Source organism: Quercus robur, chromosome 3, assembly GCF_932294415.1.
Source record: "Quercus robur chromosome 3, dhQueRobu3.1, whole genome shotgun sequence".
In the NCBI taxonomy this organism is placed as follows: domain Eukaryota; kingdom Viridiplantae; phylum Streptophyta; class Magnoliopsida; order Fagales; family Fagaceae; genus Quercus; species Quercus robur.
In genome coordinates, this window is record NC_065536.1 from 34939897 (window position 1) to 34960980 (window position 21084).

Here is a 21084-nt window from a genome sequence, read left to right on the forward strand (position 1 = left end):
GAAGGAAAAAGGCATTGTATGGACAAACCTGTTGAAGAAAATGAGAATTGAAAAGAGATGCAATAGCACCTGTGATTTTGTTTATCCATTCCATCCTATCTGCCTCATTTTCAGCCTGACCAAACAAAGGTTTAGGAAAAAAGTTGGCACAATTTTTTACAGAATACTTCAAGTATATTGATTTAAAAAGAACCAAAAAATAATAATAATTCACGGACCAACTCCTTAAGATAATATGTTGCCAATTATCATTAACCAAGATCACATTGTGGCGATTCCCAAGAAAAGATAATGCAAAAATCATTCGTACCATAGATAATTGGCACTTAGCCAACCATTTAAAAATAAAAAATAAAAAGCCTTTGATAATTGATGAAGTAACAATATTGTCCTGAAAAATCCAATTCGATAATCAGTATCCAATATCCATACTGAGGTCGCACAAAACTAAGGATCCATTTGGTATAGTTTTTTGAAGTTCTGTTTACAAATGTGTGGTTTCAATTCTTCCTGAACCCCAAAAAAAAAAAATTTTAAATCAATGAAAAAGTGTTGTTTTTGATAATTGAGCATTTTGACAATGGTGTAAAGCTGTTGTTTCATGGGCAAATTACCAAAAAGGACATGACTACATCATAATAACAAGTTTCTCTTTTCTTTTTGGGCACTTTATGAAAAAACGCAACACGAAAATTGAAAGAACAGAAAAAATAGAAATGACCTAGGTTTTTGCCACGGTTCACTAAATGGTTAAGGGTAGAAACTAGAGAGTGCTACCTTTTAGTAATAATCTTGATTGGCTTCCCAAACTCTGATGTTAATAGAGCAGTTTCATTCTCCTTGATCTAGTGTGTAATAGTTGCTCTGGTATTGTTGCCAGACTGTGTATAAGTGTTAACTATATTGATTTCTTGATTGTATTGGGGCTTTGTTTGCTTACAATGTACAATGGTCGTGTTGCTGGTTTTCCTAGCTTAATTCAAGAATATTGAGTTCGAGTTTTAGATTGATACTAAGCTTGCATTTTAAGCTTGAGCTCAAAGGCTTGACTGAAATGAAATATAAGCTTAACAATCACGTAAGCTTTTTCTTTCTTTCTTTCTTTTTTTACCATTTTCATTGTACAAAACTAGGAGTATAAAGGCTTATTTTGGATAGTTGGCATTATGGTACACAAACCCCAAAAAAAAGGAAGTTGGCCTTTTGCTTATATGCATTGATGCACAATCCAGAAGAAGAATATTATTTAAATATTGAAAAGCCAATCGATCAATCACCTGCAATGTGTAAGTTTTTAAAGGAGAAATTATTCTGAAGCAAAGACGTAGATCCATGTCCTCTGCATCCATCTTTATAGTTGATGTATGGAGATGAACAGTACGGCAGCTCAGAATTTCTTCACTTAATGAAGATGTCCTATTGTGTCTTGAACGGAATCTACCAAACATACTGCTATTACTTTCAGCTGAACGAGTATAATGGTAAGATTGAAGGCCCTGTTGGGGGTAGGGAAAAAGAAAACTTAGGATTATTTCATGTAGCTAGGCCAAAACCATAAGTCAGTAAGTCTGGAAGCAAGCTAAAGAAACATAAATTAAGCATTGCATCACTAAATTTTATAGGTCAAGACAAGTTATAACAGTATTATATACCACAGGTTTGGTACCCTTCATTCTGTAATAACTTAGAGTCCCTTGACTGTCAAGTACAAAGAATCTCCTCTTCCAATCTCCTCTCAAACTTGAAGATCGTTTTAAGAGATATCCCTGTTTGATAGTTTGGACCTAAAAAGTGAAAAAATACAAAATAAAATGTCACAATGGAACCCTAATGAAGTCAGACACAATGTTTAGAAAATTTGGGCTGCAATGATGGAAACTGAAGGCAATTGCATAGTCTGTAACTTAATATAAAACTACCAAAACCGGTTAATTACCTCCCCATTGGTGGACTGCATAATTGCTTCGACATTTTTGTATGGACTCATACCAACAACACGAATGCTATCAGTACCTGCTGAATGCTCCAAGCTACTTAAAGCCCGCATATTGTCCAGCTCAGCTTGTGTCCTGTATTCTTGAATCCTTTTTGCAAGTTTATCTTGTTCAACATTGGCCATTTCTTTAGATTGTTGTGCGTATGTTAATACCTAATATCAGGAATCAATTCATTTAACATTCATAATTATATAACGCAGGAGCAACTCTGAATTAAGTATGATGCTTCCAGTACTTTGATAAAAAAGAAAATTTTCAAAAGCTGATAAGCAAGGAAATATTCCACCAACCCATACATACCTGGTGAATAAATGGTTCCATCTGGCTCAATAGTTCATATCCCTAAAGCACATATAACTATCTTTAGTCCACAAAATGTTTGACATGTAACAAAGTGTAGATTTAAAAATTTAAAAAGCACACCAGTTTAAAATATCTCAGATGACCGTCCATAATTGCACTTATAGATTCCAAGAACTCATACTTCTTCTTTGCTTCAATATTCATGAGGGCATTTACCTGCACTCCTTAAAACCAGAAAGGAAAGTCTACCACAAGTAGAACAACAACAAAAAGTGATTTTGTACAAAAGCATAGAAGAGATCCACATAAGTAGAAGGCATACTAGATTGAAGCGGCTCCTCTCAAATGCAGACTTTGAGTTCTGCAGATCCTGTCCAAAAAATAAAAAAGGATGATAAGGAATGTAAGATCCTTAATTTTTCCATCAAGAAGGTGTCAGCTCCTAGAAATTTTATTTTAGGAAAGAATATGCACCTGGCTTTTAAATACCAAAACAAAAGTTTTACTGAATATGTTTTTTTTTAAATGACGTGCAACCTCACCAAGGCAGTGCCCTTTGGATCCACCCTTGGGGAGTAAACCACGGATACACGAACCCACCCACCAAAACCGTGTATTAAGTAATCCAGGAAAACTCCTAATGGGGATCGAACCCAACATGTTTAGTTCTACAACTCATCACAAGCCTCCAACCACTAGATTGTACCCTAAAGGGGTAAAAGTTGTGTTGAATATGTTTACCATGAAATATAGTTAAACTCTTTTCTTCTTTAATGGTAAGATATACATGCACCCAGTGGGTTTAGAAACCACAATCTCACCCTCCACGACGTTCTTACAGAGAAGGAAATGTCATTTAAGATATCATTGCCAAAATGTAGTAACACTATACAAATTGGTTAGGAGGAAAGATACGGACATGACCCGGCATGAGAGACCACAAAACGACAATTCTTGAAAACAAGGAAACGACATGGCATGGACTGCAGTAAAATAAATAATTAATATTAATTGTTAGATATATTTATATATATATTTGGGCATAATTTATGTTTATTTTAGGGTTTTAAACATAAGTAACAACCAACAAAATATTTGAAGTCATTATTAAAATATTTCTCAACCAAAAAAATGTTTGATGACAAATGTCTTAGAAAAATTATTTCATTATACATGTCTAAAACATTTTTATAGACAATACTTTAAAACTATTATTTAGAAAATACTGCACTCTTTGGACAAAATGTGATGAAACAAATTTACGCAAAATGGTGTGCAAATGTGGGCAAAAAGAGCATGTTGCACTCTTTGGACAAATTCAAACAATATTTTCAATAAATAAATAAATAACATGGTCTACATTGCCATCAAGCTCAAACCATACGCCTTAAGTTTTTCTTTTACATGGTCTACATTTCTTTCTTTTTTTACCCATAAGTAATATAAGTATTTCATTCATGATAACTTCTTTGGATATGATTATATGACCTTTTGGAAGGCATTAAAGAGTGGTGAATTTGAAAGGACAATTTGGTAGACAACATTACGCAGGACAATACTAGAACAATTGAACAGCAAAATTGAAAGACAAGAAAATAAAGGGACATGGCCTACAGATCAGCACCTAGGCCTGGCTTAGAGTTGGCACCAAGCATTTCAAACCACTAGGAGTTAGCACCTAGGGTGGAACTAGAGTTGGCACAAGACCAAAGAAATGAAAAGGCTATTGTTTCATTCATCAAATTATAATATCCAAAATTAGTACAATAGTTTGCTTATGTAGGATAACTAATCCCTAATTTCTAATTGGCTTAGGAAACCTTAATTACCTCATTACCAAAATAACCTTACTTCCAAATATTAAAATACTAATAGCCTAATAAACTACTAGGACTTAAAACATAAAAATACAACTGACGTGCAAAAATAAATAATAATATTAAATTAAAATAAAAATATCCTTGTGCATCCCGCATCATAGCATAATGTAACTGTATGGAATGCAAACCTTTTGTGTCTTATGTGGTTTATTTGGAGATTGAAATGCTTAAAACTTCGAAGGGTGTGAGGAATTGGTCTTGGATTTGAAGGTTTGGCATTAAGTCCTTATATGATTGCCTGGCTGCCAACGTGTGTTATTCTTTCTCTAATTTATTTAAATTTCTAGAGCTTTTAGTTTCCTTGATAGCTTATGGTCCTTTTGTGAACATCTCATGTACATGAGTTGCACCCCTGTTGCCGTTATTCAATGAGATATGCATGTAAAACACTCAAACAAATTTCTTTTGATTTGCATGAATTAGCAGACCGATCACTGAGTAGGGATGCTACCTCCAAAGATTATCTACCCTAGGCTCAAAGCTTTTTGAGAAACCACCTGGCTGGGTTCGTCTTCTGCATAGAGGTACTAGTTAATTCTAACTTGAGAAATTTAGTAAATACAATGGAGTCAGAAAAGCAGGTGCAAATCCAAATGCATGGACAGGACAGGAGCAACCAAGGAGAGAAAGCCAGTGTAGGTTGCCTTGAGTGACTCCAGCTTAATACCAAGCTTTTATTAGAAAAAGATGAAACCATAAGTACACAGGCTATACAAAAGGTTCACTTAAAAATTACAAATTCTAATGTAACAAATCAACCATGCAAGAGAAAGAATAAGAATACTGCTATAAGCATGTATTCACTCACATAAATATCTTATAAATAAAGATTTAAGCTTAACCATCTCAACCCCTAAATGCACAACCGTTCCTCTTTCTAAATTTCCCCCAGCACTGCATTCCAAATAAGGCTAATACATTGTCAACAAACATGCCTCTCCAAACTATGGTAAACCTCACCATCTCTTTAAGATATTACCCATTTAACCCCAAAGTGGAAAAGGTAGAAGACCATGACTCTTGCAATAAGTCAATGAATCAACAGAAGATCAACCATATCATCACTGCCCTTACAAATGCAACACCAATCCACTTAAATACTAATCCTCTTAACAAGGTCATCTACCACAACGATTTTAAGCAAAGCAGCTGTCCAAACCAAAAATGCAACTTTTAAATAGACTTTACAGTGCCAAAATTCTCTTCCAAGTTAACTGCCTAACATTAGACCCTATTAATGCTTCATTTTTTTATAACTTGATAGTTACAACAATGGAGGAGGGAGGATTTAAATACAAGGTTCTTAGCGACCCTCTCAATGCCTCATTCTAGGATCAGATGTCAAATTTACCCTTCTCAGTAAGCTTCCAAAGCAATCTATCAGCCCTTTCTCCTGAAGGACAATCAGATTACTTATAAAAATAAAAAATAAAAAAATAGAAGCAAAAATCAAAATCACAAAAAAATTATAAATAAATAAAAAGTGTGTTCTTCAGTCCAGTTCGACAAATATTACGTCACTTCCCACTAACCTAAAACTAACCCTTGCATTATGAAGGCAATCTAGAGAAGAATTCAGAACAAGTTAGTTATGTTGTTGATAAAAAGGCTTCAAGGGAAATGTCCCAGCCCCCAGTCCATCATGGACATGAAAGGGGTAAAACTGTTGAAGCACAGATCTTCAGCCAGTAAAGCCTCCATTTGCAATGTGCAGTGATAATCACATCCCCACACTAAGACAAATGAGCTATAGCTCAATTGGTACTTCCTTCTTCCATGATAATGGGATGAGGGTGAGGTCATGAGTTCAAGACCCATTGAGCACATTTGTAACATACCAGTCCCAAAAATAAATAAATACTAGCAATCAGTGCCAGGCTTTAAGATAATTGACATCATACTATCTATGACTACTAATTATTTTCAAGAAAACACGTCTAATTGCCAATGCAATTAAACACATAACTGGTCAAGAAAAAAGATCCATGAATACAGATATAGTTAGATATAAAACAGTATGAAGTTACCACAGCCAGATGCAAATGCTTGTTCAGAAAAAAAATTAATAAGCCACTGATTACAATATAATATAGAAAATACCTCTTCTAGTTCTGCAACAATGTCTTCTCTTGTATTTTTCTTCAAAGACACAAACTTTTCTCGTGCCTGGCAATGGAAAACCACAAAATAAAAGAGATATATACAAGAGAGACAACCTTATGTAGCTAGATGATGCTACGAAGATGATGAGTTTGTTTAACAGCAGGATAAATCCTAAGAAGTACTAGGGTAGAAAAGAGAAATCATCCCATAAATAAAATATGTTTTCTATCAAAATTTCTCACTTCTGAGATTTTCATTCATAAATCATAAAGAATACAAATCTTAACTTATAGTTAATGATCTTAGACAACGTGAAATCCTCAGTCTTGAGAAATTTATTTAAGTGATCTCGCACTCTAGGGTGTAGTGATATGAATTCTCTTGTTGAGTTCATTGATTTTTGGTTTTTCTTTTTCAATGTTAATCTAGTTACTTGTAATTCTTTTGGAGAAATTGGAGTATAAATCCTGTGTACATAAGGCTTATTCCTTTTGCAACAAAAAATATTATTTACCAAAAAAAATTTCCTAGTAAATAATTCTTAGTTTCAAGAACACGCAATCAAAAGTCAGATAAGAATGATGAAATCCATAATGGAAAGATGATATGAGGAGGTAGAATCCCCATCTACTCATATAAAGTACTAAAAGTGTGCTTCTAAACTCTTAAGAATGCTCCATTGTATAAAGCGTTCATTAATTGTGTGCCACCCATAAGAACTAGGCCAGGCATAAAAGAGAAGCTCTAGACTTGTTTACTGATAATACTGCCAAACCTCTCATGCCAATTAAAAAGTACCTCAAAATTTAGTTGCCCCAAATGGGCATAGGTAGAATATTACAACTCCCAAGCTACTGAAAGAATGTAAGAAGATTTGGTTCACTAACTCTATCATGTTCTCTAGCTAAGCAACATACACATGGCAAGCTTTCACAGTCTCTCTAGTGATCCAGGATTTTGATAGGTAAGAATAATTTTATTAAAAAAAGACAAATTCATGTACAAAGCACATAAATAGGCCTCAAGAATGACAACAAGAAAGAATTATATACGAAAAGGTAAGGACTCTATGAACAACACAATGGATTTCCTCTTCATAAAGCTCCATGCTTGAGACCACTAATATAAGGAATCAAAGGTTGCTAAACTAAACCCCCGCGCTTTCCACATATTCAAAAGTGCATTAATTGTGTTCCCTCCATATTATCATCAAACATAATGGAACAAGGTTCCAAATATCCAACGAATGCTTACCAACCCAACTCCTCCATCCAAACATAAGGTCAATGACCTTATCCAAAAAAACCCATTGAATCCCAAAGGATCTAAAATCAAAGCTCCACAACTCAAAAGCAGCACTGAAATGTATCAAAAAATGGTCCACCATCTACCCACTACATCATCACATGCAAAACCAACTCACTATCAAATTGTTATGATCCTAGTGTCCCATATGCATTATGACAAATGGTGAACAAAATTTCAGAGGATGTCAAGGATGTTTTAAAGAAGGTCAAGGCCTTGGCTGAATCTAAAAAGGCCATGAAAGAAGAGCTCTCAAGATTGCAAGACGGGACGTTGATTTTTGTGTCAAAGTGGATGATGATATCCCTGTACACACTGCCATTAAAGTTCAGTCCAAAGAACCAACATAGAAGGTGATGATGATCCAAGAATCCACAATGCATAAAGTTGTTGCTGTTGGCATGGATACAAGTGATCCAATGGCATTTGACTATGGCCAAACTCATGCTTCAACAAATGGGGCTGCTCATGTAATCAAGAATGAAGGCTTGAAATTAACAGCCACACACACTGGTGGCAATGCAATTAAATTTGAACTAGATGATTCTTTCTTGGTGGCTATGTTGGGATAAATGATGGCTTCCATAACCGAGCTGATCATAATTTTTATAAGAACTTAGGTGTGAGTTGGGATCTTAAAGGTTGTGAAGATATAGAAACTGCTCTCAAGAAACTCTCTCTATCCTCAACATCGGCTTCATGGGATCTTGATCAGTTGGATCCATTTACTAGATTATTTGCAGTTTGTGGACAATCATCTCCTTACCCACGTGAGTTGCATGGGTGGTCATTGGTTTGAAAGTTTATGGTCAGGGGGGCTTCGTATTTGATAGAAAGGCAGGCCAAGTCATAAAGATTTCTTGGTGCTCCTTTGCTGATCTAGTTAATGATGGGACCTACTTGCACAAGTTATGGGTTGTGACAAAGTGCTTGGAAGTAGTTGGTGTGTTCAATGTTCAAGATGCTTTGAAGTATTGGGTTAATGGCCAGTTTCCCCTCATGAAGGTGTCATTTCACAACACCACCTTGTGTGCAAGGCGTCTTCAAGGGGAGGGAAATGTTAGGAATATGAGATAATTATTGTAATCCCTTTAGTTAGGTAGTTAGTTAGTTGAGATTAAGATAAGTTAGTTAGGATTTGGGCACATGTAGCTCATTTAACACATGGCTTAATTCATAAAGCACATATTGAATTAACTAACCAATTATCTTGAGCCATGTAGGCCAATGAGATTAGAGCTAGTTTCCTTTAAATACATAATTGTAATTCAACATTAGATATCATTGAAGAATAAACCAATTGATTACTTAGTACATTTCCCCTCTCTCTCTCTCTCTCTTAATATTTCTCTATGAAGGGTGACTACCTCGAATTAAATCAATTACCCAACAATTCTCATACGTTCCCCTACAATTCCTATCCATCCCCATTAGGAACCACTCCTAACATTTGGTATCAGAGCCAACCACTACATCGAATAATTGGATGTAGCTAATTAAGTATGGGAACAAATGAGTTGCGGCTTTGTGGTCGGGTCTCAAGTCTTGGAGGGGGGCAACCTAGAGGCTAAATTAAAATGGCTAACTAAGTCATTGAATAACTGATAGGTCAATGGAGCTGCCCAAAAAAAGGGGGGGGGGGGGGGGGGCTACTATCGGATCAATGCCAATAGAGAGTCACCGTGGACGTCAACTGCAGAGAGTGGTGGTATGGTATGATCCTAGTGTCTCACATGGATTAAGTGCAAGCTTAACCATGTGTTTATAAGCTCTTTGGCACCCTCCTCTTGCAAGCTAGTTTCCCATGGGTTTCTAACACAAATATCCCCTCTTGATAAAATTGTCACGTTTGAGAATCTTCATAGTGACCTAGGATGGCATGAGGGAACAGGGAAGTTAGGGAAGGATAGATGCAATGCAATCAAAGAAAGAAATATAGGAATTTGGTAAAGATATACAAAAGCAGTTTCTTGGTATTCCCTCAATGCCTCAAAAGATTTTGAAAGCTCCTCAAGCCAATAGTAGAAGGAAACTCCTTGAAAATATAAAAATAAAATAAACATATATTTTCTAAGTACAAGCTTGAAACTCAAGCATCTCATCAACTAGGGGGGGAATATATAGACAGATTCATACAAGAAGCTTTTAGTAGGATATTCAATACCTGATCATAAGCATGTATAGCTTTGTCAAAACGTCGACGGGACTCCTGCAAAGTAAAGAGGTAAGCATGAAAGGAAAAAATAATTGAGAAGAACTTTCAAGAACCTTATCTCAATACTCACACTAATTTCTAGTAAACAAAACCAAAATAGAAAAGTTTAGTTCTTCACTTATGTTAGATTAAATGATTAAATTCACCATTTCCTACAGCTAGCAACCAATCAAACAAATAAGTATGAAAAACAATTTAAGGTTGAGGACAGTCCGTTCACAGCACTAAAAGCTTCTAAACCCAAATCAACCACTGGTGACCAAAATAGAACCCAAAACCCCTGCTTCCTAGCAAGAACTTGAAGCTTCCTTGTTTCCTGCCAGTCAATGACCAGCATCAAACTTGAATCCTTCTTCTTCTTGTTTTTGGATAGGTAATAAAACTTTTATTGAATGAAATGAACAACGTGTTCACGATGATGAACACTCTGAACTTGAAACCTTCATTTCCTAGCAAAAATCTGATACTCCCTTGTTTCTTGGTAGGAGCACAAAGCTCCCATTGTTTTTTTTTTTTTGATAGGTAAGAAAAAATATTATTGAAAATGGAGTAGCAGGAAAAATACATAGGGTTCACAATAGTGAACAAAGAGTAAAAAAGAAATCAAAAAGTAACAAACAATCACTAAGCTATTCTAAGAGACAAAAGAAAATCCATAAGTGCAAAACAATCTAAGAGACCCTAACACCGAGACCAATCAAAGAGGGTCCGTTGGCATAAATCTAACAACTAAGCCAAAGATTTCCCAGTATTCTCAAAAGAACGCTGATTCTGTTCAGTCTAAATAGTCCACATTAAACAGCCTGGAACCAAATTCCAAATATCAAAATTATGTTTCCTAAGCCAATGATACCAACAAAATAATAAGTCTACAACTAAACCTGGCATGACCCAATCAATCCCAAACAATTGAAGCATATACATCCACAAGGAATGAGCTACCGAACAAAAAATCAACAAGTGATTCCTCATTACTATAGCACATACAACAACGATTCGCCAAAGGGCGACCACGAAGTACAAGGTTATCCAAAGTTAGAATCTAGCCATAACCTGCTGTTCACATACAAAATGCCACCCTTTTAAGAACCTTTACTTTCCAAATGCCCTTCCAAAGGAAAGTAGAAAGAGTTGCATTTCGAATGATAGAAAGACCGAATGTCAAACTTCCCACTTCCAGTGAGATGCCAACAAAGTCTATAACAACCTCCACCCCTAGGAATCCAAGTTTGGATGAAGTGAAGAAAGGAGTAAGAAGCCGCTAACTCCCAATCATTGAATTCCCTATAAAATCTTAAACTCCGCACACTATCATTATCACCAACTAGAGGACTTAACACTTCAGATTTACAAGCTCCCATTGTTCCAACAACTAATATCAACCTGATAGGCCGATACTATTGCTACTTGGTTGAAACAGTGCCAATTCAAAGAGATAATGGTCATTACGTTGTTCTCACCTTGTCGTTGTTAAGACATACCAATGCCTCTTGACCGCAACTTGTTGCTCATCTATTTCAAATTTACAGGCCCAGTTGCTTGAAACAATTCTCTCTTGCTTGTCTTAACTGCTTTTCTACTAACTTGATGGTGTTATCCATTTATCCTAGTAGACAATGGCTATATATTTTGGTTTCCTGTGTTTCTTGATTTGGTTGATTGGATTATGGAATTGCGAGGTGATAATTATAATGCTTGTCTAGTTTGGTATTTGTTATAATGGACCCAAATTACCGATTATCCTTAAAAGCTTAAACGGTTAGAATATGGTGAATTTAATCATTTAACCAATATTCTAACACTCCCCTTGCATATGGGCCTAGACTCTACCTTAATAAGTGGATCAGGGGAAGTATTGAACTAATGAAGCTAAAAATCCTTTTGCCACATTGCTTGATGTGGTGTATTTGAAGAGAAAGGAATGCTAGATGCTTTGAGGGATGTGAGCAGTCCTTGTTAGAGATTAAGTCTTTTTTCTTGCATACTCTCCTTGTTTGGAGTGTGGCTTTATCACATTTTTCATGTTTTTACCTTCCCGCTTTACTTGATCATTGTAATTTTGGTTCTTGATTTTTGCCCCCATAGTATATCTCCAATGTACTCAGGTTGGCTAGTTTTTTCTTAATAAAATTTTTTTCGTTATCTATCAAAAAAAAAAAAAAAAAGTCCTTTTGTGGAATATTCGGGGGCTTGAATGACAAGGATAAATGTCAAAGAATGAGGAATTTGCTAAGAAGTCGGAGGGTGGATGTTGTTTGTTTGCAAGAAACAATAGTGAAGAACATGTCCCAAGGGATGGCCCAAATTATTCGGCCTAGCCAATTTGCTGATTGGGTTTTTCCGTAGATTCAGCAGGATCCACTGGGGGTATTCTTATTCTTTGGGACACAAGAGTGGTGGAAATGATAGAGGAAGCAGTGGGGAGGCACTCTGTTTCCTGTAAATTTAGGTGTATCTCAGATGGTTTTATTTGGCCTTTTTCAGGGGGGGTATGGTCCTCACAAATTTAGGGAAACCTTCACAGGTATTTAGTTGTTGAGGCTCCCATCTACTGAGCCTTCTTACCTGCCTGCAGATCCATCTCCATCCCATCCTCCACCTGTCTAAAGTTATTTCTCCTACAGAGGCATCATCTCCGTGCTTTCACCACCCCTATCTCTTCTATGCTTGTTCTTAAGTATGTCTAGGAGGCCCTGTCTATAAATGGTTGGAAGACAACCACGGGAAAAAAGATGTTAGCCCTTCACAAGAATGGTGCTCAGTATTTAGTACCTTTTCCCTCAAGAAAGTCTACTGCTGGCTGTTGTTGGGTATAAATTGTGAAATACTTACCTGATGAGTCTATTGAGCACTTGAAGGCTTTTCACGTGGCGAAGGAGCACACCCAGACATATGGTATTGATTATTCTGAAACCTATTCTCACCAGTTGCTACGACTGCTTCTATTTGCTATTTCATATCCCTAGCTACTAATCTGGATTGGCCGTTATTTTAGTTAGATGTCAAAAACACATTCTTACGTGGTGAGTTACAGGAGGAAGTCTGCATAGAGCAAGGTTTGTTGCTCATGGGAGTTAGGGAAGATTTGTAGACTACGCAAAGCCTTGTATAGACTCAAACAATCTCCTAGAGTGTTGTTTGGCAAGTTTAGCAACGCCAGTCAGTTTTGGAATGCAAAATTGCCTATTTGACACTTTTGAGAGAGGGAAAAAAATATTTATAGTTTATGCTAATGATATCATCATAACTAATGATGACCAAAAGCAGATTACTGAGTTAAAGACGTTACTTCTTCATTCCAAACTAAGGATTTGGGAAAGCTATGCTATTTCTTGGGATTTGAGGCATTGTGTTCCAAGCTAGAAATTAATCTATCATAGAGGAAATATATGTTAGATATTTTGGAAGAGATTGAACTGATAGGATCAAAACCTGTGTATTAGGATTAATAAGATTATTAAGTTGAAGAAATACAATTAATCTTTCTGTTCACACTTACAAAAGGAGGTGTTGCAATTTGAACTAAGGGAGTAGGTACTATTTGAGCTAAAGCTCATAGGCACATTTGCCTTTTCAATTTATTGACAGTTCTAATTATACTTACTAAAATAAACAATAGAATTTACAACATATTAGTATCTGGCACATTATATTACCACTTATTCCTTCTTATACCAGCATAACGTAAATGCAAATTGGGGCTGCAATTTTGTATATTCAGGAGTAATTTTAATGTTTTATTTCCTAGATTATAGAATACGTAGTCCAGAGTAAATAACAACCAGGACATAAATTATCATCTACACTATAGTCATATTGCAAAGCCTTTGTCAACTTCCAAGAAAGTATTATCATCACAACTAAAGTGGAATAAGAGTCTACCTTTGCATCTTCCAGATCAACAGTCATAAAGTGCATAAGCCGGTCAATCAAGACATGTTCTACCTGTGACACAGATTTTGTCAACTCAATATAAAATAAACATTCCAAACAGACACCAAAATGGACAAAAGATTTAGCATTTTCCCATCACTTTAATCAGGGAAATTTTTTTTTTTTTTTTTGGTTGGTGCGAAGGTAAAAATGCATTGGCCTTCAACTAATAAGGAGATATAGAAAGTGACAGCATCACCTACAAATGCAACTTCTTCCCATCACACTTTGGTGTAACAAGTGATACCTACTAATGCAAAACTTTATAATTTTATATATATAACCCTCTAACCCACTATAAACACTTGCAACAAACACCCATAAAACTTGGCACTAGTTCAATGGCTTACAATATATTCTTGTTATCTTTTTGTATAGACAGCAGCTTTTAATTCTACACTGACAATAGATAAACTTGTTAAACGGAAGCTAGTAATTGTTTATAGATGTTTTATGTGTAAGAAAAGTTGGTAAACAGTTGAGCACTTTTTGTACTGTCCATTGCTAGGAAGCTGGGGTCTTTGGCTTTTCCGGCTTTTGGGATTCCTTAGGTTATGCCACGCCAAGTAATTGATTTGTTGACTATTTGGGGAGGGCTGTTTGGACGTCACCATAATAGGGCAGTGTGACAAGCTACTCCGCATTGCATTATGTGGACCATATGGAGAGAGGGATCACCGGACTCTTGAGAATGATGAGCAATCTATGCAAGAAATTAGAATGGTTTTTTGAGAACTACTTTTGAATATTGTATGGCAATTTGAGGGTGTCTTGTAGTTCTATCATTGATTTTTTGGTCCTCTTGAGCGTTCATTTGTAATTCTTTAAGGACGTTCGCATTCGAGCAATCTTCTTTATAATAGATTATTGTCTTATCAAAAAAAAAAAAGGTAAGATCAGGTTTAAGAAAATAAATACAAATATCAAGAGACAAAGCTCGTAGTGAAAGGTAGTATGTTAAAAACAAATGTATATGAACAGTAAGAGAGGCAAAAAAAGTGTCTAGACCACTAATTTATCATTGCTTAGTCTGAAGGAAGAATGATGTTTTGGATCCACAGATACTAACTGTAGAGACCCAAAAAAGGGAGTCCTACAATCCATGGAATCCCATATCACCTAGGAAAGCACATGGAGATGTGCTTATAAGGAGTGATCTCCCTTCAATGTGTAAATGTCTTTTCTCCCACTACTATATGCTTTAGGGGAAAAACAAAACCATGAGGGGTATGGATACCAAAGTGAACAATATCAACATAGTTTAGGTGGGGTCATTACAAATGGTATCAAAGTCATGCCCTAGTCGGAAGTGTGGACACCACATGCGTGCCAATAAGGGGGGTGGATTGTAGAAACCCAAAAGGGGGGCTTGCAATCCATGAAGTCTCACATCGCCTAAGGAAGCACATGGGGATGTACTGATCTCCCTTCAATGTGTAGAGGTCTTTTCTCCCACAACTATGTACTTTGGGGGGAGAACAAAACCGTGAGAGTATGGGTCCCAAAGCGGACAATATCTACATAGTTGGGGTGGGATCATTACACTAACAACGTAAATGGCATCTCTCATATTCATAATACAATAACATTTGGAAGAACAATTTCATTGATTGGCAGTTTGAGGACTCACTTGGGAACGAAGAAGCTCTTTATAAGTAGCAAGCTCATGAAATGCAGTAATAAACTTGGATAAGACTGGACCTGGAATAAAGGAACAATTTCACATTGGTTATCATCAGATTAGCAGGCAACATAGGTGGGGAATTCTCCATTTTTCAATATTGCTAAAGCCAATTTTGAACATGATTAGTAACTCAACTGTCCCATTGCCATGTAACTGGGACCTGATATTCTATTAAAAATAAAAATCAACAAATATTAAAGTATAAAAATCTACATATTCAAAGTAGTGCATATCCTCTCAAAATTCTAAGAATGATAATTCTTTTGCAACTCAGACAATAAGGGACAATAATTTTATTAAAAAAAAATGATAAGTATATCAGAAAAATAATTAGAATAACAATAACAACATCAGTAATATTAATCATAATTATCTATTGAATCGAAATAAATTTTTTTTTTTTGACAAGTATTCAATCGCAACTAATAATAGCAAGGGTAAAATCCACCAACACCCCTTAAATTTTCATTTAGTTGGACCTAATACCTCTTATACTAATTATTAGAAAATTCAATACAGGTTCAAAAGGTACCACTTACCAAAACCGAAAACAAACTATAGCAAATCAGTCTTTTAGAGTACTAGCATTAGGTGTGCTAAATGCTACACCTAATGCTAAATTTTTAGCATTTAGCACACCAAAAACCCACCAACAGCAGATGGTCCAAATGCCAAATAACTTTGGCATTTGCTACAGTACACTTCTACTATTGGTATGGTACGGATACACATGCTATAATTTTTCTATCTTTTTTTATTCACTTTTCTCTCTCCTCTCACCTCGGTCTCATCTCACGTTTGCTCTCTCTCTCAGACAGCACCGGCTGTCCTTGCCACGCCATGCCACCAACCACCACATCGTCCACTCTCAGTCTCAGAATTAGATTTGGGTTTTTTCTATTTCTTCAGATTTGGGTGATGAGGTCTTTTAGTTATGTTTTGCAATGATTTTTTGATTTGATTTGGGTTTTGTGAAGGCTTGTGGTGGTGGTTGGGTGATGGGTTTTGATGGTGGTGCTGGTGCTGGTGCTGGTGATGGGTTGTGGGTTGTAATTGTGATGATGGTGGTGGTGATGGTGATGGTGATGGTGATGGGTTTTGATAGAGGTGGTGGTGGTGATTTTTGTGGGGATGGTGATTGTTTAGTTTATGAGAGAGGTAGTGGTGGTGATGATGGTTGTGGGTTTGATGGTGATGGTGATGGTGGTGAAGGTGATGGGTTTTGACGGTGGTGGTGGTGGTGGTGGTGGTCATGGTGGGGATAGTGGTTGGTTGGTTTATGAGAAAGATGCAATCTAATGAAGAGAAGAGAGAGTGAATATAGAGAAGACATAAGCCGGAGAAGAAGTGTCCATGGCAGTTAATTAGGTGTTTTTATATTTTATTTGGTTATTCTAGAGACAAGTTTTTTTTTTATATTGCACTTCCCCATCCCCCTTAAGTATAGGCAAATGCAGATGCAATTGCAATTTTGATAGCACAACCATAGCATGGCACAAGAAAGAATATCCTCTTTGGAAGCCTAAGGCTAAGGCAAAGCCCAAGAATAAGCGTCCATGGTAGTTAATTAGGTTTTTAATATTTTATTGAGTTATTCTAGAGTCAAGAGTATTTTAGTAATTTTACAATTGTTAGGTATAGGCCATAGTTATGAACCATGGGTTTTATTTTATTAATAAGTCTTATTTTAGTTTATGGGTCTTCATGTATGGGCTTTGGTTTAATTCAATTAGGTTTTGGTTCACTAGTCAAACTATGAATCCTAGTACTAGTAGGATTTTTTTTTTTTTTAAAGTAATAAAAATTTTATTCAAACATTAAAAAAGGGTCACCCAAGTATACACGACATATATAGCTAGGGATTAATACAATCAAGAACACAAATTACAGGCATCCATCAAATCATAAATTGAAATGATAGAATGGCTTTCTACGATAGACATCCAATCTAATAGTGTTCTAAAGAATAAAAGTTTTAGATCTAGTAGGAGTATTATTACTACTAGTACAAGAAAAAGTCTTTATATATTGTGCTCAATGTATTCCAAAGAGGTAGAGTATTTTAATAAAATTATTGTATTTGAGCAATATGCACATTAGCCTTTGTTGGTTCTTCCTCCATTTCTCTTCTTTCTTCTCTTCCTCTTCTTTCTTCTCATGGTTACTATTCATACAGCACTGAACACCCTAAATTTCTCTCTAATTCTTCTTATTTCCTAACCACCTAAATTTCTCTCTAATTCTTCTTATTTCCTAACCCTAAGCCCACCACAAACACACATAGACAAACTCCCTAATTTGTCCTTCATCAATTTCATCCCTCCCTTAGTATTCCATCAAATTAACCAAAAAATCAATTCTTTTTTAAAAAAAGTCCAAACACACAGGTCAATGACCTTAATACCCTCCAATAACAAACACATCATATGCACAATGATTGCCTAAATACCCTCTAAAAACAAACACGTCACATGCATAAAGAAGGTCCTTCAAATCATGCATGGGATGTGTTTGTTATTGACGGGCATTAAGGTCATTGATGTATTGGTCTGGACACATTTTTCACAAAACTAAAAATTGAACTTTCCATTAGTTTGATGGAAAATACTAAGGGAGGGGATATGAAAAGATAAAGAGGGGCATTGTTCCATTTTAAACTAAAGTGATGATATTGCAACTGCCCTATGCTTAAGAGGGAAACTACAATTTGCCCAAACTTTATATCAATGCTAAAAATTCACTTTATAAACCCCCTAAATTTAGGGTTACTTCTAAACAAGGCCATTGATTTTCAAAACTTGCATTTTACACCCTAGATTATTACAATGATGTAAATGTACCCCTTCCGTTATGGTCCATCAAATTTTCTCTATTAACCAACCTAAAAACGATTTTTTTCTGTTTTTCTGTCTAATACTTTTTTCTTTTTCTTTTTCTGTGTGGGTTAACAGCAAGAATCTACCAAAAGTTGACAGAAGTGGCTCGATCATATTTTGTTAATACCCGACCCGATGGTGTGGATTGTAAGTTTACATAATTAAAGGACCCATTTAGAAGCAACCTCAAACTTAGAACTTGAGCCTGCAACTTGTCACTTTTGGTGAAATGCACTTGTTAAATACAGAAAAAAATAACAAGGTGCTTGTCACATAGTAAAGAACACCAAAGGGCCAAATTGTTCCCAAATAATACCATCTAATTTATCTCAAGTATTAGGGAATGGGAACAAACTTGATATATCTTCAATCAGTGCAACATAGATTTGACCAAGATTGGAAGATATTGGTTGTGATTGGAAGCCTAGTAACTCATTCTCTAATGTGCTCCCAATCAATAATGCTTAAAGTGAGATTGGTCAAATGGTATTACTTGGGAAAAAATGGGCCTTCAGTGGCCAAGTTACAAGCATGCTCACTTCCCATCATTGATCTTAAAAAAAAAAAAAAAGTACCTATTTGCTACTTCTCAGCAGTAGAAGGGAAAGAAATGGATTAAAATGAACTTTTAATGAATATTCCACATATTCCTTTCTTTGGGAGTTTTGTGGGAAGGAATGACATGCCTCTGAACGTTCCATTTCCTTATACGCAATCCTCCCAAATATATATATGAGCATAAGAGTGGAAGAGCATAAGAGTAAAGGGGAAAATGTTCTTATCCTGATGTCTTTAAAAAATATATATATATGAGCATAAGAGTAAAAGTTTATATTCATTTCATTTCCTTCCCTTCCCTTCTTTTTATAAACTCCCTAACACACTAGAAAAGGAATACCTCATTCTTTTCCGCTCCGTTCTATTTCTTTATAACAAATCTATTCCATTTCATTCTTTTATGAACCCATACATAAATGTGCAACTAAGTAAAAGTTCACGGGTTATTGGTGCAACTAAGTAAAAGTTCAGGGGTCTGAATTTTGCCTGAGTAGTAGTAGATAACAATAATAGTTAACAAACAGAATTTTCTTAGTGTTTACAGCTTATATAATGATTTTGTTTATGTTATAGAGAATTGTTTTATTATTTTTTATCAAAGCACCTATGGGTTTCTAACCATTTTCCAAGAGATGAGGAAGAAAAATTAGAATATAAATATTGATCTCAACAACCTCCAATTGATACGCTAACAGGATCATCCAGCCCCCCACCAAATGCTTCTAATGAATCTGCAAAGGTTTCGTCTCCGATACATGCTTCTCCAAGAGCTGCCCTGTAAAAAAGTAAAAAAAGAAATCAGCAGCTTTCCTCTGCCATGTCTTCAACCTTAATTCTAAATGTGTGCAAACATTTTCACAAGGATTTTAAACAATAAATAAAAGAATAATTGTAGGACAAATACTTATCAAAAAATAATAATAATCATAGGACAAATAGGATGTTCATTGAAAAACATTCATTTCCTTCCGCCCCCTAATAAAATAAGATAATGAATCTACAAAAGGAGAGAGGCTATGGGCAAATGATAAACCTTATGGCAACTGCTAACAGGAGATGACAATATAAGGTGGGCTGTTTAATTTTAAGATGTTACAGAAGTCTTTCCTGAATGATTCTTTTCTTTTTTTTCAGGTCTTTCTTGAATGTACATAAGTGAGGATTCACCATCTGAAATATATTGTGGTGTAGTCATTCCATTTTGACAGGGGCTTCATATTTGTAGGGAATGGGAATTCTATAAACAACACAAAAGTCCTATAGTTCTCAGTGACAAAATATTCTGTATTAACATAAGGGTATTCTGTAATCTCGTTATATCAGTCTAATATAATATGTGCTAAGGAGAGGGATTGATTGATCAAACCCTAAAACTGATTTTCATCTCTCTCTCTCTCTCATACTTCATATTTTACGACTTAATTCAGTATCAAAGCGTGTAACGATCCAAGCCTAGAAGCATCTAGAAATAGTTGTCAGATAATAAAGGATGTTGACATCAGCATCTATCTGATGATGTCATCATGAATAACATCAATGAGACACCTTAGCCTTGCAACCACATGGTTTGGTTCACCTCTCTGTCTTGGTAATCATGGTGATTTTTATAAATAAAAATAAAATATATATTTTATAACAATTTTCAGATTACCAGCATATTTTTTCAATATGGATTTTAGTGCTCTCTTGGTAATTTTGTTAATTGGGCTTGGAAGATGCATTCAATCATCAGTTGGTGGGATGGGATAGGTTTTACTCCTATTGCTAATGCAGGCTTGGGTATTGGAAGTTTACAATCTTTAACCAAGCTCTGATGGGGAAGTGGCTTTGGTGTTTGATACCGGAAAATAAACTCGGATACCAAATTGATACCAGAAGTTGGAAGGATGATTTTTTTTTTTTTTTTTTTTTTTGATAAATAAACTCGGATAATTTTGATAGATGAAATAAATCAAACACATAAGAATGATAAATAGCTCACCACCAAGGAAAAATTCCAATGGGATACAAATTATCACCACCCAAGGGAGTTTTACCAAGGATACAGGGCTTTAATAAGTTCACCACTCAATGGAATCCACCAAAGAGATACAGAACAAAACTCGCCACCCAAAGGATAAGAGTTAAGGGTAGAAGAATCACTCTTCTCACAAGCCAATAGCTAAATTTCTATAAAACACACTATATTCTTTTGATTCCTCAATGATATATATAGATAATTACATTGCAT

General features: G+C 35.5%; 1 protein-coding gene across 4 annotated transcripts in view; it reads right to left on the reverse strand.

Moving 5' to 3' along the window:
• Positions 1-21084, reverse strand: part of LOC126717899 (ADP-ribosylation factor GTPase-activating protein AGD4-like) — a 43760-nt gene that overhangs the window by 17946 nt on the left and 4730 nt on the right. For 3 of the 4 annotated variants that reach the window (XR_007652778.1, XM_050419859.1, XM_050419861.1), the window contains exons 3-14: positions 19529-19629; positions 15367-15437; positions 13686-13748; positions 9753-9797; positions 6281-6346; positions 2623-2670; positions 2421-2516; positions 2298-2339; positions 1937-2149; positions 1653-1784; positions 1278-1496; positions 29-115 (exon numbers count right to left, since the gene is read on the reverse strand). Coding sequence is in view for 3 of the 4 variants with exons in the window: in XM_050419859.1 (XP_050275816.1) it covers positions 29-115; positions 1278-1496; positions 1653-1784; positions 1937-2149; positions 2298-2339; positions 2421-2516; positions 2623-2670; positions 6281-6346; positions 9753-9797; positions 13686-13748; positions 15367-15437; positions 19529-19629 (1183 nt within the window). In the remaining variant the exon portion in view is untranslated. The remainder of the gene's footprint in view (positions 1-28; positions 116-1277; positions 1497-1652; positions 1785-1936; positions 2150-2297; positions 2340-2420; positions 2517-2622; positions 2671-6280; positions 6347-9752; positions 9798-13685; positions 13749-15366; positions 15438-19528; positions 19630-21084) is intronic. The other variant, XM_050419860.1, reaches the window with a different exon arrangement.